The sequence below is a fragment of the Spermophilus citellus genome (genome assembly GCF_964194105.1).
Source record: "Spermophilus citellus genome assembly, chromosome: 3".
Lineage (NCBI taxonomy): Eukaryota > Metazoa > Chordata > Mammalia > Rodentia > Sciuridae > Spermophilus > Spermophilus citellus.
Window position 1 is genome coordinate 3484624 of NC_138184.1, and position 21690 is coordinate 3506313.

The 21690-nt window shown below is 48.0% G+C and overlaps 1 protein-coding gene across 3 annotated transcripts in view; it reads left to right on the forward strand.

Moving 5' to 3' along the window:
* Positions 1-21690, forward strand: part of SAFB (scaffold attachment factor B) — a 29693-nt gene that overhangs the window by 5720 nt on the left and 2283 nt on the right. For all 3 annotated transcript variants that reach the window (XM_081284848.1, XM_081284849.1, XM_081284850.1), the window contains exons 3-17: positions 3751-3815; positions 3905-4111; positions 6710-6772; positions 9528-9555; positions 10487-11033; positions 11459-11508; positions 12168-12262; positions 13637-13786; positions 13863-13945; positions 14189-14328; positions 14698-14786; positions 16624-16730; positions 18438-18728; positions 19531-19668; positions 19903-19945. In XM_081284848.1, coding sequence (XP_081140974.1) covers positions 3751-3815; positions 3905-4111; positions 6710-6772; positions 9528-9555; positions 10487-11033; positions 11459-11508; positions 12168-12262; positions 13637-13786; positions 13863-13945; positions 14189-14328; positions 14698-14786; positions 16624-16730; positions 18438-18728; positions 19531-19668; positions 19903-19945 — 2096 coding nt within the window. The remainder of the gene's footprint in view (positions 1-3750; positions 3816-3904; positions 4112-6709; positions 6773-9527; positions 9556-10486; positions 11034-11458; positions 11509-12167; positions 12263-13636; positions 13787-13862; positions 13946-14188; positions 14329-14697; positions 14787-16623; positions 16731-18437; positions 18729-19530; positions 19669-19902; positions 19946-21690) is intronic.

Consider the following 21690-nt stretch of genomic DNA (forward strand, 5'->3'; position numbering starts at 1 on the left):
GTGGGGTTTATTCTGGAACTCTACAGTACATTTGACATTTGACAGGGCAGATATGAAAGTTTTCATAAAGATTTGAACTGAAAAAAAAAAAAAAGAAAAAGAAAAAAAAAACAAAAAAAAAGAAGATTTGAACTGAATATACAGTAATCTGTTTAATGAATTAACTCAAAAAAGTTTGAAATTCTGGGAAGTATATTTCAAGTAATCTCAGCAGTTCTCCCATAATATATTTAGCAGAATATTAATTTATCAGTAAATTTCTTTTAACAGCATTATCACAAAGTTCAAATTAAATATGTCATGGTGGTTGAGAATATAGCTGGACACGTAAAGCTAGATTGTTTGCTTTTTAAGTATTTCCTAATCCTGTGCTTTGCTGGATTGTTTTTTGTTTGGGTTTGTTTTGACATTTTCATACTCACAGAAAAGTTACAAAAATAGAGGAATTTCCAGTTATCATTCACCCAGGTTCCCTGAAGGGGATGTGTGCATTTAGTACGGTTGCTTTACAGCACCCCTCTTAGCTGTGTGATAACAAGTAGCCCCTTTAACCCGCGTACTACAGTATTTCCTTAAAAAAAAAAAAAGAAAAAAGAATGTTGCATAACCATAGTCTTCAGAATGAAGATATTACCATTGGGCTGGGGTGTAGCTCCGTAGTAGCGCACTTGCCTAGGCAGCCAGAATCCCCCATATATGTGAATACATATACAGACAGCATTTTAAAATAATAAGCAAAAGCACACACCTGTAATCCCAGTGGCTCCGAAGACTGAGACAGTTCAAAGCCAGCTTCACATAAATGAGGCGCTGCGCAATTCAGTGTGACCCTGTCTCTAAATAAAATAAAATATAGGGCTAGGGTGTGGCTAGTTGAGTGCCCCCGAGTTCAATCTTGGGCAACCAAAAAAATAAATGAAAAGAAGCAATCGAGAGATGTGACCTAAATAACTTGAGAAAGATTTCATAGATTAGATGATTTCATATCAAAAAATTGTCATTTTCCCCCAGAGTAACCTTAAAAGGTACAGATTTGTCCTAAAATTAATGTAAAAAGAAAATACACCAGAATAACTAAAACTCTGGTGGGGGGAACAGTGAAGAGAGCTTGCTTTAACTTTAATGATAGGATTATGTAAACAGTGGACAGAAAGTTTGAAGATTTGCAATTTAAAAGCATTTTTATAATAAATGACGCCGAAACAATTAGCTGACTGATAGTGGGGAAAATTGCTTTTCTCATATCTTTTCATGCAAAATATGAATTCTAGCTAAGTATGGAAGTCCCAAAGTGAGACTAAAACTGGGGAAAATTTGCTTATGTAAAAGTTTTAAATCTTGGGCTGGAGTTGTGGCTCAGTGGCAGAGCACTTACCTAGCATGTGTGAGGCACTGGGTTCCATCCTTAGAACCACATAAAAATAAACAAATAAAATAAAGGTATTAAAAAAAGTTTTAAGTCTCTGTTAACAGAAAAAACAACGAATGATATATGAGAGACAAAATATGGTGAGGAATTGTGTTCCTCGCAACTAAAACACTCAGGGTCACTCCAGGTGAACTGGGCAGCACAAAATAACCACACAAGAAACTGAGACCTTTTTCTTTGGGTCCTGTGACGGCTCCTCTGACCTTAAGGGTCCACAGAAAGCGAGCCAGTGCTTGCTGAACCCTTTTATTGAGGAGAAGCCATTCAAATGAGGCTGGGGTCAGGATTCCGGGGGCTGAGTCTGGCTTCGTGATGTCTGCTGTCAGCAGGTTGACTGACATCTAGGAAGGCCACACCCAAGGGCAGAGCAAGAGAAGGGGACACACAAAGGGCGTTTCTGTGGAACATTCTATCCCAAACAGGGCAAGGGGGTAACATCACAAAGGAACAGGTGGGCGTAGCTCAGTCCATGGGGCTGAAGATGGGGTCCTCAACCTCCAGGACCTGGGCAGTATCCAGGTAACTATGAGATGTAGCGACGGTCAGAGCCTCTCCGCTCAGGAAGGAGAATGCAAATCATTCAGACTGGCTCCCCACAAGGAATACACAAAAGTATGCTGTCCAGAGAACATTAAATATTCTTACAAATCAGTAAGAAAGATAAAACCCAGTTAACAAAGAGCTAAGACTGTATAGGCAGTTCACAGAAAACAAATTGGTGGCACATGCCTTTCATTCCAGCTACTTGAGAGGCTGAGGCAGGAGGATCATAAGTTTGAGGCCAGCCTCGGGAAACCTTCATTTCAAAATAAGATTTAAAAAAATAGGGCTGGGGGATGTGGCTCAAGCGGTAGCGCGCTCGCCTCGCATGCGTGCGGCCCGGGTTTGATCCTCAGCACCACATACCAACAAAGATGTTGTGTCCGCCAAGAACTAAAAATAAATATTAAAAAAAATTCCCTCCCCCCCCTCCCTCCCTCCCTCCCTCCCCCTCTCTCTCTCTCTCTCTCTCTCTCTCTCTCTCTCTCTCTTTTCTCTCTCTTTTCTCTCTTCTCTCTTCTCTCTCTCTCTCCTCTCTCACTGTCTCTTTAAAAAAAAAAGATTTAAAAAAATAATAATAAAGAATAAGGAGTGGTAGTGTGGCTTAGTGGTAGAATGCTCTTGAGTTTAATCCCTAGTACCACACATGCAAAAAAGAGGAAAGAAAGGAAAAGAAAACACGACTCATGTACAAAGATGAGTGCGTCTTTAATAACATTGGAATAGGGATATGGCTTAGTGGTAGCGCATTTGCCTGGCATGTATAAGGACCTGGGTTTCATCCTCTGTAAGTGGGGAAGAGGGAAACAGAATCTTTTGTTATTGAAGTGAGTTATGATAATATTCATATAATTGCAAAATGTTTTTGTAATCAGAAACATTTTGTGGGCTAAAGTTCTGGCTGGATGGTTAATGCTCAAGACCCTGTATTGATCAACAGAAAGTGAGCATGTGCTGCACCCTTTTATATAGCTGGACATGTAAAGCTAGATTGTTTGCTTTTTAAGTATTTATATTAATTTTTTTTTTTTTTTTTTAAATAAAGCTTGTTTCTTTGAGGTAAGAATTTCCTTACAGCCAGGTGCGGTGGCAGCTGGGGAGGCTGAGGCAGGAAGATTGTGAGTTCAGCAACTTAGTGAGGCTCTAAGCAACTTAGTGAGACCCCATCTCTAAATGAAATATAAAAAAGGCTGGGATGTGGCTCAGTGGTTGAGTACCCTTAGGTTTGGTCTGGTCCCCAGTACCTCCCCCCCCCCCAAAAAAAAAAGTTACAGACATTCTTTTTTAGCCTAGCATAAAAGATTTGCCCTTTAACTTTTTACCCAGCTGTGGGAAGCTATATGTCAATAGGTCGTAACATCAGAGCTAACTGTAGGTGCTGGAGTTACTAATATTCATCATTTTGTTTATTTATGTTTTGCTCTGTATCATTGTTTCTCTGAGGAATATGCTGTGTGTTGCTTGACTAAAAAGCAGCACATTTTTACCAGATGCTCTTCCCACAAACAGCCACTTAGGACAGGTCTAATCTGCCTTGGCCTTAGTGAGAACCTATTTCCACACCTCCTGCTCACAGCCAACTAAGAGCAGAGCCTCTGCTCTTACCCTGAAGATGGCGTGCGGCCCCCCTTTCTCAGAGTGCCCTTCCAGGCCTGCATGTTGCAGTGTTTCTAAACCAGGAAGTGCCGTAGGTGTTGGAGATGGCTACTTCGATGGTGTTCGGGGGTCATGCTTCTGGAAAATGCAGCTCATTGATCTTTTGTAAATGGTTCTCTCATTAGGGCGTAAACCAGAAGAAGAGGGTGTGGAAGATAACGGGCTCGAGGAGAATTCTGGGGACGGACAGGTATGTGCAGCCTTAGGAGCAGATACACTTAGTAGATGAGGGGGGCGGGGGGGCAGTCACGTAATGGTTTTTATTTTGTTTTGTCACAGGAAGATGTGGAAACCAGTTTGGAGAACTTGCAGGACATAGACATGATGGATATCAGTGTGTTAGATGAAGCAGAAATTGATAATGGAAGTGTTGCAGATTGTGTGGAGGAGGAAGATGCTGACAACCTCCCAGAGTCCCTTTCTGACAGCAGAGAGCTGGTTGAGGGAGAAATGAAAGAGCTTCCGGAGCAGCTTCAAGAACATGCTGTAGGTAACTCGGCAGTGTCCCTGGAATGTACCCTGAATGCCATCCATAGGTACATGGTAGATGATAAACGTTATAATTGGAATGAAGTTCTTATAATGCCAGTACTGTAGGATAATGGTTCCGGTAATTCTGAAAACACTTTGTTGGAAAGTGGAATCTCATAAAGTACCTAAGTACGTGCTGTCCACTCATGTGGTGCAGCATGAAGCATTGAGGAAGGCTGTTCAGGTCTTTCCTATTATAGGAAGTTGCTCTGTGGTGTTAGTATTTTCAAAGCATCCCAGTACTGAAATGAAATATTGGAATTCCAACAGTTGATCTTTAATACTAACCTCGACATTATGTTTGAAGCCTCAGCTTTTTTCATGTCAGAAACAGTCAATTGTGGTAAGATGTTACTGGTGGTGTTCCTTGAACTCCACCTGCCAGGCAGTAGACATTGTGTCCTGTGAGCCTTCCACAATGTGCTGTGTAGACACTGTTGCCCCTGCTTGTCAGTTGAGGGAATCGGGGCATAAGGAAGTAAGGAATATCACCAGATAGCCCACAGCTCATACTAGAGTAAGAACCGGACCAGGCCAGTCCCAGTGTCCATATAGTTAAGTCAGACACCACCTTGTCTTAGTGTCATCACTTGTTTGTTAATTGGGGGATGGCTTGGGGCCTTTGGATGTGTGGTTTGTGGGAGGCCTCATTCCTTCAGCAGCCTGCTGACTGTGGCACGTGCACCCTGTTCCGTGCCTGTCAGTGGGCACGTCCTCCTGGAACCAGTTAACCGTATCTTGAGAGGTAGCATATTATTGTTGAATAGGGGGTTTGATAACAGAGTATAAAATTGTTTTTCTCTGTGTGTGTGTGTGTGTGTGTGTGTGTGTGTGTGTGTGTGTGTGTCTTCAGCTTCCTAAAAAGGAATAGCAGAAACACTTGCATAGTGGTGAGCAGTAGATACCATTTATAATTGTATATTCTTAAAGCTCTTTTCTTCCCCTACTAAGTAGAAAATAACACATTGTGTAACAGTCAGTTGGAAACATCCTAAATTTCTGTCAGTAATGGCTAAATGATTTTGATTTAATGGGAACAATATAATTTGAGTTAAGAGCATTTACTTTGAATGTCTATTGCTGTGTGACCTTGGACAAATTACTTAAAGTCCCTAGGTCTCAACTGCAAAAATAATAAGTTTTGGGAGGATTAAATGGATGAATGTTTACCACAACAGTAGAACGGAAATCATGAGCCTGTCCATCCATGAGTTTTTATAATGTTTGCTTAGAACACAGCCATATCTGTTATTGCTATTGTCATAGCTGCACACAGTAGGAAAGGTCGGTAGTCACAACAGAGCCCATCAGCCCTACAAAGCCCTACAAAGCCCTGCTTGCTGCGTGGTCCTAACAGAGGTTTGCCTGATCTAGACCAGCGCCTAGTACATAGCAAGCACCATAGAATTATGAAATTTTTTTACAACCAGTAATGTAATTGCTGTTGTGTAACCATCGAAGTGAACTAAAACAACCTCCAGGAGGGAAGGGAGAATTGGTACAGAATACTGTGCTGCCTTTCTTGCAAACGGAGGAAGGGGTGATCTTTGGTGCACAGGCACTGTGCTCAGTGTGTGTGTCTTGCGTTTGGGGCAACAGTGCACCGAGGGAAGGAAGAAATGGACCCCGGGTGGTTTTTGATGTATAGCTTTTGTAGACCATTTGAGGTTTTTGATCATGGGAGAGTGTCTTTCCTAGTCAAACCAAGGTGATGATAACATATGCTCATATTTCAAAAATATCCACCTTAAAAATAAACCAACTTTCGGAGCTTTGGCAGATAGCCAAAATTATCTTTCTTCAAGCTAATCCCCCTTTCTGGGTGTGAGGAATCCCATGCCTTGCTGGGCAGAGCCCTCATCTAGAATAGAAACTCTGTGCTTCCAGTTATTCCCTTGCAGGTGGGCCATAGATCTGGGTCTTGTCTGCCCTGTGCTCCTGTCCCCAATGCAGCTTGGGAAACCACTGCCTGGAGGCGGAGTAGTCAGAGGTGCTGTTCTATTCTGGGCCGGGGCTTCTGAGCACTTTTGGATTCTAGACACTATTTCTTGAAAAGCCAGCCAAAACTTGCTAGTGTGTGTTTTGCCCAGTTTTTTTTTGTTTTGTTTTTTAGAGAAAGAGAATTTTTTAATATTTATTTTTTAGTTCTCGGTGGACACAACATCTTTGTCTTTTATTTTTATGTGGTGCTGAGGATTGAACCCAGCGCCCTGGGCATGCCAAGCGAGCGTGCTACCGCTTGAGCCACATCCCCATCCCCTGTTTTGCCCAGTTTTGATCTCTCCTGTGTAGCCCAGGATATTTTCTTAGAGGCTTGCATCTCAAAATCCACGCTCATACTGTTTTAGTGGGTTTCCAGGTCTGTCTGGAGATGGACATTTATATCCAGCATTTTTTCTTTCTAGCCAGAATGCTATTACGCTGTTTTAATCCCCTCACGGTTTTTACCATTTTGTAATAAATGATCTTCATGGCTGTTGCTTTTCATTGAACAGATACGCTGTTACATCACCTTATTGATGTAATAAATTGTGTTCTTCATTTGTTTCGTAGGTAGATGACAAAGAAACCATAAACAATTTAGATTCATCATCATCTGACTTCACTATATTACAGGTAAATTGTTACATGTCTCCACTTTAGAATCAAAGATTAGGCCACAGTTTCTGGAAACCATCTGAGACATTGCATGGCAGTCCCAGCTAACAGTCATGACAAGGTTTGTTCCCTTTGACAGGGTCTTCAGCAGGGGTTTTGCTTTCTGTTATCCCCAACATAACAGTGTGCCTGGTGCCAAGGATTTCCCAAGTTTGACTGGTTTCCTTGAAGCACTGTAGCTTATCAGCAGATAATTGAATGGCATATTTTTTGGCATTCTTGTTACAGGTTGAACATCCCTCGTCTAAAATGTTTGGGACCAGAAGTATTTTGGACCTCAGGTTTTGGAATATTTGCAGATGTACAATGAGTTGTCTTGGGGATGGAATCTTAATTCTAAACACAAAATTCCTTTGTTGCTGTTGTTGCATCGTATATACATGGCCTGAAGGGCACTTATATACTCTTCGCAGCATGCCTGTATTTAAATTGCAACCTGCCACAAGTCAGGTGTAGCGTGTTCCTCCTGTAGTGTCAATGTTCGCTGCCCCAAGTTTCAGATTTAGAGCAGTTTGGATTAGAGATGCTCAGCCTGTAATTTCATTGCTCGGGGAAGGGCAGTCTGGCTGAGCCCATCTGGATGCATCCCTTGCAGAAAGATGAGTACTAGGTGAGACAGCAGAGGGTGGAGCTCCCTGAGAAATACAAGCAGGGCACTGGTGAGGGCGTGAGGTGTGAGCAGATGATGCCACAGCTGGGCCTGTCCTTCAGGCATTTTCTTGTAGAAACTGCCCATGTTTCTTTTGACTACGTGAGTCTTGTTTCCTTGAATGTCTTTGCCAGCCTACCTAGGTGCCTGTCTAGTCTTAATAAAAGTTAGTGTCAGCTTTTGCTGATCCTCCTTTTCCTTAATGTCACCTATGTGTTTAATTAGAAATCACCTTTCAGATGAGATCTCCATGTGCTTCTGCCAGGCAGGGGCGAGGGAGGTGTTGGAAAGCCAGAACTCCAGCCTCAAGGAGGGTGCAGTCCTCAAGGAAATTGGGTGCAGCCCAGCTCATCTTTAGAGCTGATGTTGCTCCAGCTGCGAACTGACACAACCATTCCTGACTCAGGAAGGAGAGGAGGAACCAGATATTGCCATTTTCTCTAGTGTCTTAGGTCAAAGGTTCCCTTGTTAAAGATGGAAAATATACAGTGTCTCCTAGAGATGAATACTTCTCTCTAAACAACGTTAAGAGGGGAATCATTCTGAGAGTGGTGATTCACTTCAGCTGTAGATAAAGTCTTAATTCTCAATACTGGGTAGGTTACAGAGGTAGGTGAAAGCAAATCAAAAATAAATGAAGCCAGGCTGGGTACGGTGGTGCACGCCTGTAATCCCAGCGGCTCAGGAGGCTGAGGCAATAAGATCGCAAGTTCAAAGACAGCTTCAGCAACGGAGAGGCCCTAAGCAACTCAGACCTGTCTCTAAATAAAATATAAAATAGGGCTGGGGATGTGGCTCAGTGGTCGAGTGCCCCAGAGTTGAATTCCTGGTATCATCCCCCTGCCAAATGAAACCTGGAAGAAAGTGGACAGGCGTCACAGAATGGCAGGGAAGAGGTGCAGACACTCCAGCCACCACTGAGTGCTTGTGAAGCTCCTATGATGTGTCACATGCGGTGTTGGCCACCAGGGATAGGTGTGAACGAGCATAAGGACCATTCTCTGTGTACAGGGCCTAGTCTCCCAGTGTGAAGTTCCCATGGCCCCAGGGTTGGGAAGAGGCCTGGACTGAGGGTTGGGAGCACAAATTCATGTTCACATAGGCCTCATTCAGAGTCTGCTCTGTGTCCTTGGACAAATTACTCAGTCCCTCTGGGCTACTGTCTCCTAACCTTTGAAAAGAATGTTAGTGCAAATAGTACCAGCCTCCTAGGGCTTGCTGATGGCCAGCGTTTGTGTCTAAGGTGTTCACGATTGTGCCTGGAACCTTGTCAGCGATCAGTGTGGTCTGGAGCTCCCAAGCAGAGTGTCCTGGGGACATGGGCCCTCAGTGGGCAGCAGCCAGACTCTGAGGTAGTGAGCCCTAAAGGAAACCTTTAGAGGAGGTGCCCCTGAGCCAAGCACAAAGGTGGGAGGTTGTGTGGGGAGCCCAAGGTTGGAGTTCACAGAGGGTCGAGAGCATGCCCCTTCTAAGCAGGGTACAGATGGGGCAGGGCGTCCTGCAAGGCTTCCTGGGAAGGGTTGGGATTTTACTGATACGATAGATGACCTGGTGGGAAATTGAGGGAAGGAGGAGATAGAGGAGGGATGAATGCTGGAGGGTGCTTCTGTGCCCTGCCCGGAAGGCAGGGTGGCACCACTACATGATATAACTGATGTCACTAAGTCTTGAGTTTTTAGAAAGCTAGATCTGGGTTAAATGAATGAAGTGATTGCCAGGCTCTCTGTTAGACATGAAAGGAAAATGAAAGCCCTGTTGTCCTTGAGCTTAAGAGTTCTCTTCTGAGGGACAAATGGGTGTGTGACTAGTGAGACGGTCCCAGAGGCTGGGAAAACCTTATGAAGAAAATTGGGTCCCCTGAAAAGGAGGCTGGCATGTGGGGCTGGGGACAAGCTGGCGGATGCCAGCTGTGTGGGGTCTTTCCTTAAACAAGCAGATGTTCCACCTGTCTTGTATAAAGTTCCCCTTGGATTTCACATTCCCTTCCTAGGCATTAGAGTCTTGATTTTAATGACGTTTAGGTGTTGTCTATGGCAGAGTCTTACTTGCTTTTTTTTGTTGCAGGAAATTGAAGAGCCATCTCTGGAGCCAGGTACTGTTCAATGAAAAACTTAGCAGCTGGGGTTTGGAACCATTCTAGTCTTCCACCTTCTTTAAGTTGAATACTTTAATTTTTAAAAGTTGCAGAACTATAGTGTACGTTGTTCTAAAGGTTTACAATCCAGAACATACCAGGATCATAGAGATTGGAAACCCAGCCGTATCACCAGATCTGTGAAAGTGGCTAGTTTCTCATTTTGCAAAATGTTATTGGTAAGATGAAATGCTCTTATGCCTTTTTAAACAAACGGCATTTAAACATTATGGAACAAGATTGCACGCTCTTAGGAGCTGATGCCTCTGTACCCCACGAAACAGATCTTGTGATATCGGGCAGTACCTTAACTTTGTGGTGTTTGGTTCAGGCAGTGTAGGTAGTGCTAGGGAGACCCATATGAACCATTGGGATGTGCCTGGACTCCAGAAGAGGAAAGAGCTCCTCCATGAGAATTCCAAACAAACACTGTCCCCCTTCTGGACTGCAAATATCTCAGCACCAATGGAAGAGATTCTGATTTTCATGTTGGACTGTTCTATTAAACGAAATTCAAAGAAATTTGGAAATTGAGCTATTCGGTGAACGGTGATACATTCAGTTAAGCACCTTGGACTTCGGAAGCTAAATTTGGAAGAGTCATATATACACGGCGACAGAATGAAGACTGTCAAGAATTCAGCCAGAAGGTTTTGGGGGTTAAATCTCTGGGATGCTTTTCTCTCCCCTGTAGCGTAGAGGCTTACCTAGTAGGCGGCGCGCAGGTAGTGTAACCAGTGTAACTGTGTACACCCACGGGTTTTCCAATCTCTGTGTAGCTAGCAGTTCTCTTCGTGTTAGTGTGGCAGCCGTGCCAGTTCCACATTGTGATTGCTTTATTTCCCTGGTAATTAAACCTTGTGCCATTCTATTCCTGTTAAATCCGTAGAAAATGAGAAAATACTCGACATTTTGGGGGAAACTTGTAAATCTGAGCCAGTAAAAGAAGAAGGTTCCGAGCTGGAGCAGCCATTTGCACAGGATACAAGTAGCGTGGGGCCAGACAGAAAGCTTGCGGAGGAAGAGGACCTTTTTGGCAGCGCCCACCCGGAAGAGGAGGAGGAGGAAGAGCAGGAGGAGGAGGAGGAGGAGGAGGGAGATTTAGATTTGGCCAGCGAGTCAACACGCGCTCAGTGGAGCGAGGCAGACACCCTGTTAGCGGTAGTGAAAAGGGAGCCCGTGGAGCAGACAGGCGAAGGCGCGAGGACGGACTGTGAGCCTGTAGGGCTAGAGAAGCCAGTTGAGCAGAGTAGCGCGGGCTCCGAGCTCGCAGAGGCCTCTAGCCAGGAGGCCGCGGAAGCGCCCACGGAAGCTCCAAGCCCAGAGCCCAGAGATAGCAAAGAAGACGTGAAGAAGTTTGATTTTGAAGCTTGTAATGAAGTCCCTCCGGCTCCTAAAGAGTCCTCAACCAGTGAGGGCGCTGATCAGAAAATGAGGTTTGTTGTTTCTCAGTTTTAGACCAGACGCTATCTCCTTTTCATTGGTCATTTAATGACACACATAAGCTGTTTTTTCTGCAATTGGCCAGCCAGACTGCTGAAATTGTAGTTTACCTCCCAACAGTGTTTTATTTCTCTTTGTTTATTTTACACTGATTACATAATCTTTTTTTCTTTTCTCAACCTATCATGGTTGTTTTCTTTAATTCTTCCTAATTACCTTTAGCCCAGCAGAATTAATTAACTCCTGTGGGTCTGAAATCTTACGGTTAGGTCAGATTTACAATACAAGTTTGTCGGGGTATCATTTTTTCAGAACTAAATTTCGGGTAGGTATGCAACCTCAGCACGTATTTTATAATTTTGAGTTTTGTCTCCTCAATGCTGCTTCCTCGTGGAGTGACACTGTCTTTTGTCTCTAGTTCTGTTGAAGATGACTCGGACACAAAAAGACTTTCCCGGGAGGAGAAGGGTAGGTCCCCGTGGCAGTGCCATTTTCTTGGAGCATGTTGGACCCCAGGATCAGCGGGCAGGGCATTTAATTCTAATCCCTGGTGCCCTGTGTGCCCACCCAGACGTGCCTAAGTCTTTCGGGAAGTCTTTTCCGCTCCCTCCTGGATTATAGAGTGCGAACCAGTTCCTAAGAGTGAATGCAGTGTCTTGATGTGGACACGTGATTTTGAGAGTGTTTTGAATTCCTTGATCCTGTAACCCTGCCTTAAACCACTCATTGAGGAAACTGCTTCACCAGCCTCTAGTTCCTTCTCCAGTGCTCTGCAGAGAGTGAAAGGGTGGGGTGGGTTCCCTCAGGATCTCTGTTTAGCTCAGAGGCAGGCGCTTACTTGCGTGCCTGACGCCCTGGGCTCTATCCACCTTACCCTGTGGTTCAGCTACTTGGTCATTGTCTAAGGAAACCTGAGCCATCCCACAGCCCTGGTTCCTGTTGTAATCAGCATTCCTGGCAGTGCTGTTGGGTTTGATGGACAGCTGCCGAGTCCTCACCCCAACGGACGTTAGGTTGTGTCATGATCTGAGAGCAAATGGGAGTTGTCTCAGCTTTAAACTGACTTTCTTGAATACTTGGGGTCTTGTGGGTTTTGTGTTCTTAACCAGAACTTTCTTTTGAAATAGGTCGTAGCAGTTGTGGTAGAAATTTCTGGGTTAGTGGACTTTCTTCTACGACCAGAGCTACAGATTTGAAGAACCTTTTCAGCAAATATGGGAAGGTAAGAGCCAGGGGCGTTCTGCCAGTGCATGTCTCTGTGTGCTCCAAGGCGTCCTGGGGCTCATGTGCTGATGCTCTGCAGACCCTGGCCCTCTAGTCAGGAATGTGGGCGCTCCCAGAGCCCACATCTGGCTTGGGTCCCTCCATCACTGTAAGTTTGCCATCTTCCTATGGGTGGCTTTGTGACCCTCAGGTCTTAAAACCCAGAGAGGGCTGCTGTAAGGTTGAATCTAAGGTGTGGACAAGAGCTGTGGTCAGTGTTTGAGAAATGACAATGACTGGATAAGAGCAGGAGTGACACTGTGGCGTAGTGCTTCAGAGGAGGGCCTGTGCCATCCTGTTGAGATGGGTGACCCTGACTGCAGCTGTATCACTGCCTGGCCTTGAGGTTGCTACCTTAGCCCACCGGAGGGCAGTTCTGGCTCCTGCTTGTCTGAAGCATCTGCCTCTCTTGCACCTATGTAGGCTGGTGGGTGATGGCCATCGCAGGTACGTCCTGCAGTCCCTATAGGGTGACACCGGGGTTGGCTTTCTCACCTGCTCTCCTCGCTTCCTGTCTCCCTGTGCATTCTGGACTTGCCTCCCAAATAAACTTTTAGGGATAATCACAGGTTAACACCAGCCTTGTTCACGGGAAGAGCTCAGTGTACCATGACAGAGAAAACTACGAACGTTCACCCTGATTCTTGATGTCCAAGTGCTGAAGGAGAGGGAGCTGAAGACACCGCGGTCGTACAAGTAGCTAATGAAGCCCGCAGGGCCTGTGATCCCCATAACTCCCGAGGCTGAGGCAGGGGGATGGCAGTTCACAGCCAGCCTCAGCTACTGAGTGAAGCCCTAAGCAGTTTATGACCCTGTCTCAATATTTAAAGGGGCAGGAGGTGTGACTGTGGTTAAGAACCCACAGGTTCAATCCCAAAGCAACCAACCTGGTTTTGTGTGGGTCACAGATGTGACTTTTTGCCCCATTGCCCATGTCCCTCTCCTAATTTGGCTGGACATTTAGGCTCATTTCCTCCCATATTTAAGCCACGTTACAAGAGCACAGGCAGAATTTTGCTTTTTTTTCCCCTGGTGGTGCTGGGGGTTGAACCCAGGGCCTCGGGCAGGCGGGGCAGGCCCTCCACCAGCTGAGCTGTGTTCTCAGCCCTCAAGTTGGCACTTTTGTCTCCCCTTCCCTGTCCTCACCCTGCCTTCCTGGCCCTCCCAGGGAGCCCAGAGAACTGTGTGAGGAGGACCGAAGGCCTTTGAGGAACTGCAGGGAGATGGAGCTGCCCCCTCTCCGTGTGTCCGGTCCCCCGTGCTTTTGCTGCTGTGGTGTGGGGCCTGCCCTGCCGCGGGGTGTGTCCGAGCCATATTTGCTGCTTTCCTTCAGGTGGTGGGCGCCAAGGTCGTGACGAACGCCCGGAGTCCTGGTGCTCGCTGTTACGGTTTTGTCACGATGTCCACAGCAGAAGAGGCAACAAAATGTATCAGCCACCTGCACAAGACTGAGCTCCACGGGAAGATGATCTCTGTGGAGAAAGTGAGTGGCCGTTTTCTCCTGGGGTGCAGCAGTGTGAGGAGAGGAGGGGGCACTTGCACTTGATTCTTTTCTTCAGGCAAAAAATGAACCTGCTGGCAAGAAAGCCTCGGAGAAGAGAGACGGCGAAGGGCGGAAGGAGAAGGCAGGCACCAGTGACAGGTGTGCTCTTCCCTGGTAAACCAGCGGGCAGGGGCTGGCGAGGGCACCGCAGCTTGGCAGGCTGAGTGTCTGTGGCTCGACCACTGCGACCCGTGCCCCTGCATTTATTTGTATGGGGCCGGAAAGCTGGTGACACTGTCTTCGTTCTAGTCACTGGGTGCTCTTGCGAGGGTGCAGTCACAGCTGCTGTGTTTCCCTAAACACCTGCTTTAACGGTGGCGTGTCTGGGGCTGTCACTTGCAGATCTGCAAACATTAGGAGGGAGGATAAGGCCGACAGAAAAGATGACACCAAAAAGGGTGATGACGGAAGTGGAGAAAAGACTAAAGAGCCTGATGATCAGAAGCCTGGCCCCTCGGAGCGCTCTCGAGCCACCAAATCAGGTAGCCAGCCAGCCCAGCCATGTAGGAGCTTCCATCTTTCCTCTGTCACTAGCTGGTATGACTTGTTGATTTGCTGTGATCAAGTGACACCACACACCAAGAGTCCTCCTGCATAGTGTGCAGTGTGGAGCTTCCTTCCTGAGGTGCTGCTTTTCTTTTGTTCTTTCTGGGTTTTTTTTTTTTTTTTTTCTTTTTTTCCTTTTTTGTAGTTGTTGATGGACTGCATGCTTTTATTTTATGTATTTTTATGTGGAGCTAAGGATCAAACCCAGGGCGGCACACATGCTGGCAGCCAGCGCTCTGCCCCTGAGCCGCAGCCCAGCCCCTAGGTGTGTTTCTCACCTCAGATGTCCTCCTCTGTTTCTATAGGAAGTCGGGGCACCGAGCGAACTGTGGTGATGGACAAATCCAAAGGTGTGCCTGTGATTAGTGTGAAGACATCTGGGTCCAAGGAGAGAGTGAGTCGGAATTTCCTCCTACTTGTAGTTGTTCGTGGTGTTTTGTTTTGTTTTACAGTTAACATTATTTCTGGGCATATTTTAGCAGATTCTTGAACCGTTCAATTGGAAAATAAGCTTTCTACCTTTACAAAAATATAGAATTTTTAAAAATAACTTTTTTTGTAGTTGTAGATGGACAGAATGCCTTTATTTTATTTATTTTTATGTGGTCCTGAGGATGGAACCCACTACCTCATGCATGCTAAGCAAGCATTCTACCACTGAGCTACAGCTCCAGCCCCCCAAAAATGTAGAATTCATAAAGGAAAAAGGTGGAAAGGTTTTCTTCATACTCATTCCTGCTCTGACATCAGTTGTTGGTTTTTATTTATCTCCTAAAGCTGTCTTCAAAAGTAGAATCTGGGAGCAGTGGGCGTGTTTTGCATCGCAGCGGCTCTCCTCTGTGAGCCTGAGCCCTCACACAGACGCCTCTAGGCATGGGCTTATTCTTGGCCTGTCTTCTGGCAGCATGTTCCACAGGAGACAGAAACCGGAGTGTCTGTGTGGGTTCTCGGCCCAGGTACACTCAGGCTAACGGCGACCGCAATGGTGAAGGCAGGACACCCAGGTCATGAGGGGATGATGGCAACAGAGACGGGTCCCTGTGCAGGTTGCTTCGGCAATCACGCCTGCCCCTGGGTCTCGTGTGGTACAGTGAGAGTGCAGTGGTGTGTGTGTGGTTCCTATCCAGAGAAGCCCCCTGGAGCAGTGCTGTGCAGGATGTTAGGAGGCTGGTCACGAGGGCCACCCTCTGCCTGGCATGAGCCAAAATGATTACATCCCGAAGGGAAAGTAGATCTTTAAACTTAAGCTTTTGTCTGCAGACTTGGAACACTGAGTGACCAGGGACCCTTCTAAAGAGAGCAGCCATGGGCCTGCTCTGTTAGTCTGAGACACACAGAGGACGAGCTGGCTACGGTTTTGAGTGGTGCAGATCAGTTTTAAGCTGGCCTTTCAATTATGGAAGCCCGTGTTTCTTTTTGTAAATATTATATCTTTTTACTTTTGTGTTATGATAATGATTGAAAGATGCAAAAGTAAAACTAATTCCTGCCAGGTACAGCGGCACACACCTGGGGAGGCTTAGACAAGGGGATCACAAATTCAAGGCCACTAGGGGAAAATTAGACGTAATCTCAAAATAAAAGCATTGTTTTAAAAGGCAGGGGATGGCTGGGTGCAGTGGCACACGCCTATAATCCAAGTGGCTTTGGAGGCTGTAGCAGGAGGGTTTCATGTTCAAAGTCAATTTCAGCAACTTTGCAAGACCCTGTCTCAAAAGATGAAGAAGACTGGGGACGTTGCTTAGTGATGATCGAGTGCCTCTGGGTTCCGGCCTCAGAACCACACACACACATTCCAGGGCTCAGATGGGTAGCTCTCATTAAAATGTTACACAAATAAGGAAGTTGTTAGGCATACTAGAATTGGCTGCATTTTTGAATTCACTGAATATTATGAATCTAGTGCAAAATTAAGACATTTATTTTGGATGCATCAGTTGATGTATAAAAATTCATTTTGATCTTAAATTTCTTCGTGAGAAATACTCGTTTTCATTCGGGCTCTGTCGGCTGGAGTCAGTAGATCATTGTTTGAAGAGTTTATGTCACGTTAGACATAGAGGAAAGCCTGTGATCTTCGAGGCACGAGATTTCTTTAGAGAGAATACTTCCTTCTTACTGCTCATTCCAAATGAATTCTTCCCTAGAGTCTGCATTCATTTTTGGACACAGATGCTCCTCCTTTTTTCTATTGTCTTTTCTACCTTAGTTTTTGTCCTTTGATAAACTAGGTCTCCAAAAGCCAGGATCGCAAGTCGGCCAGCAGAGAGAAACGGTCCGTTGTGTCCTTTGATAAGGTCAAAGAGCCTCGGAAGTCAAGAGATTCAGAGTCCCGGAGGTGAGTCATGGTCCAGGAACACTCACTGATGTGGCTGTCCCCAGACTGTGGTCATGCCCCTGTCCTGAGTGGATATCCTCAAAGTTCCCAGTGGGTGGAACGTTGCTTTAAGCCTTTTTGTTCTATGGCTTTCTGTTTGTGGATTTGCCGTGTGCTGGCTTTCAACTTCTGGCTGTTTTCAAAGAATTTCATTCAAATCACCCATTTCTTCCCCAGAATTGTGGAAGGTAACGAGGTGGTTAGGTGGCCTGCCTTCCTGTTGCGGTGAAGCTGTTTTGCCGATAGTGTCACATTTGCCTCAGGAGCTGGGAAGGGAGGATCCGACAGTGAGCACATTCTTAACTGCACCAAGGAAAACTGTGGGATAGTGTTAGTTCCCCAGGGTTGTCGTTCTGTGTTCTATTAAGCAGTTAAAAAATAAATAAAAGGCCGGCAGGGAAAGGGGTAGGCACAAGAGCAGGGAGTTTCTGCCCTGTCCCTGGAGGACTTCTGGCCTAGAAAGCAAAACGGTGGGCAGTGAAGCAGGTGCCTTTACCTGTTTATCTGGCAAACTAATCAACAGAAGAGACCTTTATGACTGGAAAGTCACGTGAAAAGAGCAGCATTTCCCACCAGTGAAGGGGGACTCGGTGTTGGGGTCCTTCACCAGCGGGAAGGAGGACTTGTCCCGGTCAGAGTTGTGCATCTGCACAGTGGAAGTCGGGAGGAGGGATGGCCACATGAGGAGAATAAGAAGTCAGAATAACGGGGCCACCAGAGAAAGGGACAGTCCTCACAGGGCAGCACGGGTTTCCTGCCTTGAAACGCAGGGAGTGCTGCTCAGCCTCACCAGGGTCAGAGAGGTGGATGGTGGCAGCCGGAGACCTTTTGTTGTTTTCTGTCATGTCCTTGGTGTCAGTGTAGGGCTGAGGTGTGAAGAGGTGGTATTTCTGCCAGGGCGAGGAGGGGTGGACACGGGCCACAGAGCCCTCCAGGTCCGCGTGATCCACTGCTCCTTGTCACCTCTAGGGAACCCACGCACAGGGAAGGGGTGTGGGTTGTGCAAAGGGGTCAGGGTTGTGCCGTTTTGGGCCTTGCTTGGGCAGACCACACCTATTGCACACATGGTGGCCTGCTTCCCCTGAGAATGTCGTCCATCCATAGAGGCGACCCATGGTGGGGTGAGATGTGTTCAAAGTACACAAAACGAAGCCTGGTGGTATTTTTCTGCCGGTGTAGGTGTGGGTCACCTTTATTGCAGAGACTAGCACCAGAAGGAAATGCACTAACACATCACCATGTCCCTGCCAGAAGCAGACAGTGGGCTGTCCTCCTGGGCAGGCCCCATCCTTGGTTTTGGGTTGCTGCAGAAATAGGAGGTGTGGGCATGAGAGTCCATTCTGCCTTTAGCCCCATTTCACAGGGACTAATCAGGCTGGTGGCAAATGGTGTCACATGTTGAACTTCAGGAAATGTTTAAGAAATGAGGCCAGTTCATAGGACAGCTGGCCTCTCCTGTCCTCCACCTGTGCTCCCTCTTCCGTGGCTGGGGTGGATAGGGCTGGGAGTGGAATCCTTGGGCTCTTGCTGTGCTTCACCAGCCCCCTATGGCCAGCACCTCTCCCGCTGCTTCTCATGCATCCTGGAGTGTGAGTGGGAGCCCTGGCCCTGGGTGTGCCCGGGACCCCCTGTGGTGCCATACACTCCAGCCCTGCTGTCTTGCCACAGGGAGCGGGAGCGCAGCGAGCGGGAGCAACGCCTGCAGGCTCAGTGGGAGCGTGAGGAGCGGGAGCGGCTGGAGATCGCCCGTGAGCGGCTGGCCTTCCATCGGCACCGCCTGGAACGGGAGCGCATGGAGCGGGAGCGGCTGGAGCGAGAGCGCATGCACGTGGAACAGGAGCGCCGGCGTGAGCAGGAGCGCATCCACCGAGAGCGCGAGGAGCTGCGGCGCCAGCAGGAGTTGCGCTATGAGCAAGAGCGGCGGCCGGCAGTGCGGAGGCCCTACGACCTTGATGGCCGGTGAGCTTGGCCACCTGGGTGTCCTGGTGTGATGTGTGGCATTGGCCACCAGAGTCATGGAGGCCCGCAATCTTGCTCCAAAAGGAAGCCCGGGTCTGGGCTTCTACTCAGCTTGCCCCCTGGCTTCAGCAGGGTGCCCTGGTGGTTTGGCTCAGTAGAGATGGCGCTGGGTCCAGGCATCAGGTCCAAGCCCAGGCGCAGGAGGGGTGCGCAGTCCTCCAGGTCGCGCAGGAGGAGGAGCACCGGGAGGCAGCCAGGGACCCAGAAACGCCTCCCTTGGGGTCCACACAGGCCTCTGTCTTCCACTGGATAGGTTAAAGGGAACCCATGTGCCATCCAGTGCCACTCTCATCAAGGGCCTTCTCAGCTGCCATCGGTCTCTGCGCCTTTGTCTAAGAGAGGAGTCTGCTTTAGCCACCGCTGAGTGACTAATTCGTCAGTGGGTTTCTCGGTGCCTCTTTGAGAGGCAGCAAGTCAGCTTCAGGCTAGAAGCAATGGCAGAGTCTCCTGAAAGGGCTCTGGAGAACAGAGGTCTTCCTGGTTTCCCCACAGTGGCATTGGGTTGGGTTCCCAGGGTCACCTGTGACAGTCCTCCTGATGGCTGCCCTGCTGAGAAAACGAGCGCCCTCTGCACAGCCCTTCTTCACTCCCAGCCCAGCCTGACCTGCCAGCCCAGGCAGCCCAGAATACTGTGTGGGAGACGCTCATGATGTGACGGGGACGGGACCGTGGGGCTTAATTCCAGCTCCACAGGGCTGTCATTGGGAAGGCCTCTTTCCATCCTGTCCTGCACCCCTCACAGGCGGGACGATGCCTATTGGCCAGAAGCCAAGCGGGCCGCTCTGGATGAGCGCTACCACTCTGATTTCAACCGCCAGGACCGATTCCACGACTTCGACCACAGGGACCGGGGCCGCTACCCCAACCACTCCGTGGACAGGTCAGTGTGGCCCTGTTGCCCCTCCTTGGTGGGTGTGGGTGTTTTTCCCTCTGGTCATTCACTGGCCTTCCTTGACCCAGGCGCCCACATGACCCATCACTTTGCATCCAGAGCAGCTCATGCTCCAGTCACTACATCCGTCCTGGGCACCGCCACTCCACCTGGGGTCTGGGTCGCCCCTTCTGGTTAGCAAGCTTCTTTTCCTCATGGATTGGTTTAAACTGTCTCTTTCAGGAGAGAAGGTTCCAGGTCAATGATGGGAGAAAGAGAAGGACAGGTAAGTCAGAGCGACAGTGTACCCACAGTTCCCATGGAGTCCAGTCCCTTCCCCGCTGCAGAACCCCCCTCCCACTTGAGACCTGGTGTTTGTGGGACAGAGATGTGGACCTGCTGGGCTTAGTTGGGACGTCTCCAAACCATCACCTCAAGGCCTTTTGCGGCTGTTGCCGAGGCTCCCTAGGCTGGAGGCCTGGCAGGCCGACCTGTGCTGCTGAAAAGTGCTGAGCCGCGCAGTAGCACTTCCTGTTGCAAGGTCCTCTGCCCCATGGGCCTGGGGAGGCAGCAGCCACTGCATCTACTCCCAGGGCACACTCGGACAGCTCGGGCTGCCACTAAGCCTTGGAAACAGCCAAGTCTTTGGTCCGTACTTGTTCTTGATGCAGGTTTATCCCATTAGAAAAATAAACTCGGGGTGGGGGCGCTGACTCTAACCCCAGCAACTAGGAGGCTGAGGTAGGAGGACCACAATTTCAAGGCCAGCCTCAGCAACTCAGTAAGGTCCCAAGACCTCAAAAAAAACATAGGGGTCTGGGGATGTGGCTCTGGGTAAAATCCCCTGGGTTCAATCCCTGGTACAAATAAAAAAGGAAAAAGTTAATATGGGATCCTTAAGAGAAGACAAGCTGTGAACCGAAAGAAGTGTTGGCAAAAGACACATCTGGTAAAGGACTGTTACCAAAACACAGAAAGGACTCTTAAAATGCCCAGTCCCAAGTGGAGAGAGAGCACAGTCATCTCAGTTCTGTCGGCTTCTAGATGGAGAATTCCCACCAGGGCCCTGCACCCTGGGGTGCTTTACTGGAAGAAATGGGGGGAAGGGGGAGTTCAGGAGGTGCTTGTGGCAGAGGAGATGCCCTGCGACTTGTGTCTCTTCCCATGGCGTGTTCTTGACAGATCTGTGCCTCGCTGTCCCATCTTGTCCCCTCTTTGGTGTCTCAGCATGACTGAGGACAGCTAGCCTCCTGGCTTAGATTTGGGTGTCCTCACAGGATTACTTCCTCTTGGTTCCTGGGGGTAAACCTTCCGTGCAACAGCACCACAAGCTGGTCTTGATTTCCCCGGGACAGCTGGAACACAGTGGCCACACATCCACACTCTGGAATCTAGACAGAACCGGGTCACATTCTGGTGACACCCTATCTGCCGAGTCTGTTCCTCTGGCTACAGAATGGGGGTGATTATTCCCCCCACATCAGGCAGAGGATTTAGGCGAGGTGTTGCGCACACCTTCGTAACGTGTGCACAGTTCCCATTGGTCATGACCAGCTGCTTTCCATGGGTTAGTAGACAATGTCCTCCGAAACTGACAGTGTTTCTCACATGCCCAGGCCTGCGGAAGGGAGGAGCAGTGCTGCCCCAGCAGCATGGGGTGGCGTTTGGCTCCCAAGAAAAGGTCACAGAAAGAGAAAACTAGTTCAGAACTTGGGCTGTTGTTGAGCTCTTAGTGGGTTTGGTTGGACAAAAAAAAAAATACTGGTTTGATTTTAAAATTGCAGGAGAAGTGGAAATGGCTAAATAGTAGAGAAGTAGGTCTCAACGTAAGTCTTTTGCTTTGTAGTAAATGATGTGTCCACTTTCGCGCCTTAAAACTTAAGGTTATTGAGTCAGGTGCAGTGGCCCACATTCAAGACCAGCCTCAGCAACTTTGTGAGACCCTATTTCAAAATGAAAATAAGTGGGGGGTGTGGCTCAGCAGGTACGTGCCCCTGATGTAGGTAGGTAGATAAGTTGATAAAACGTCAT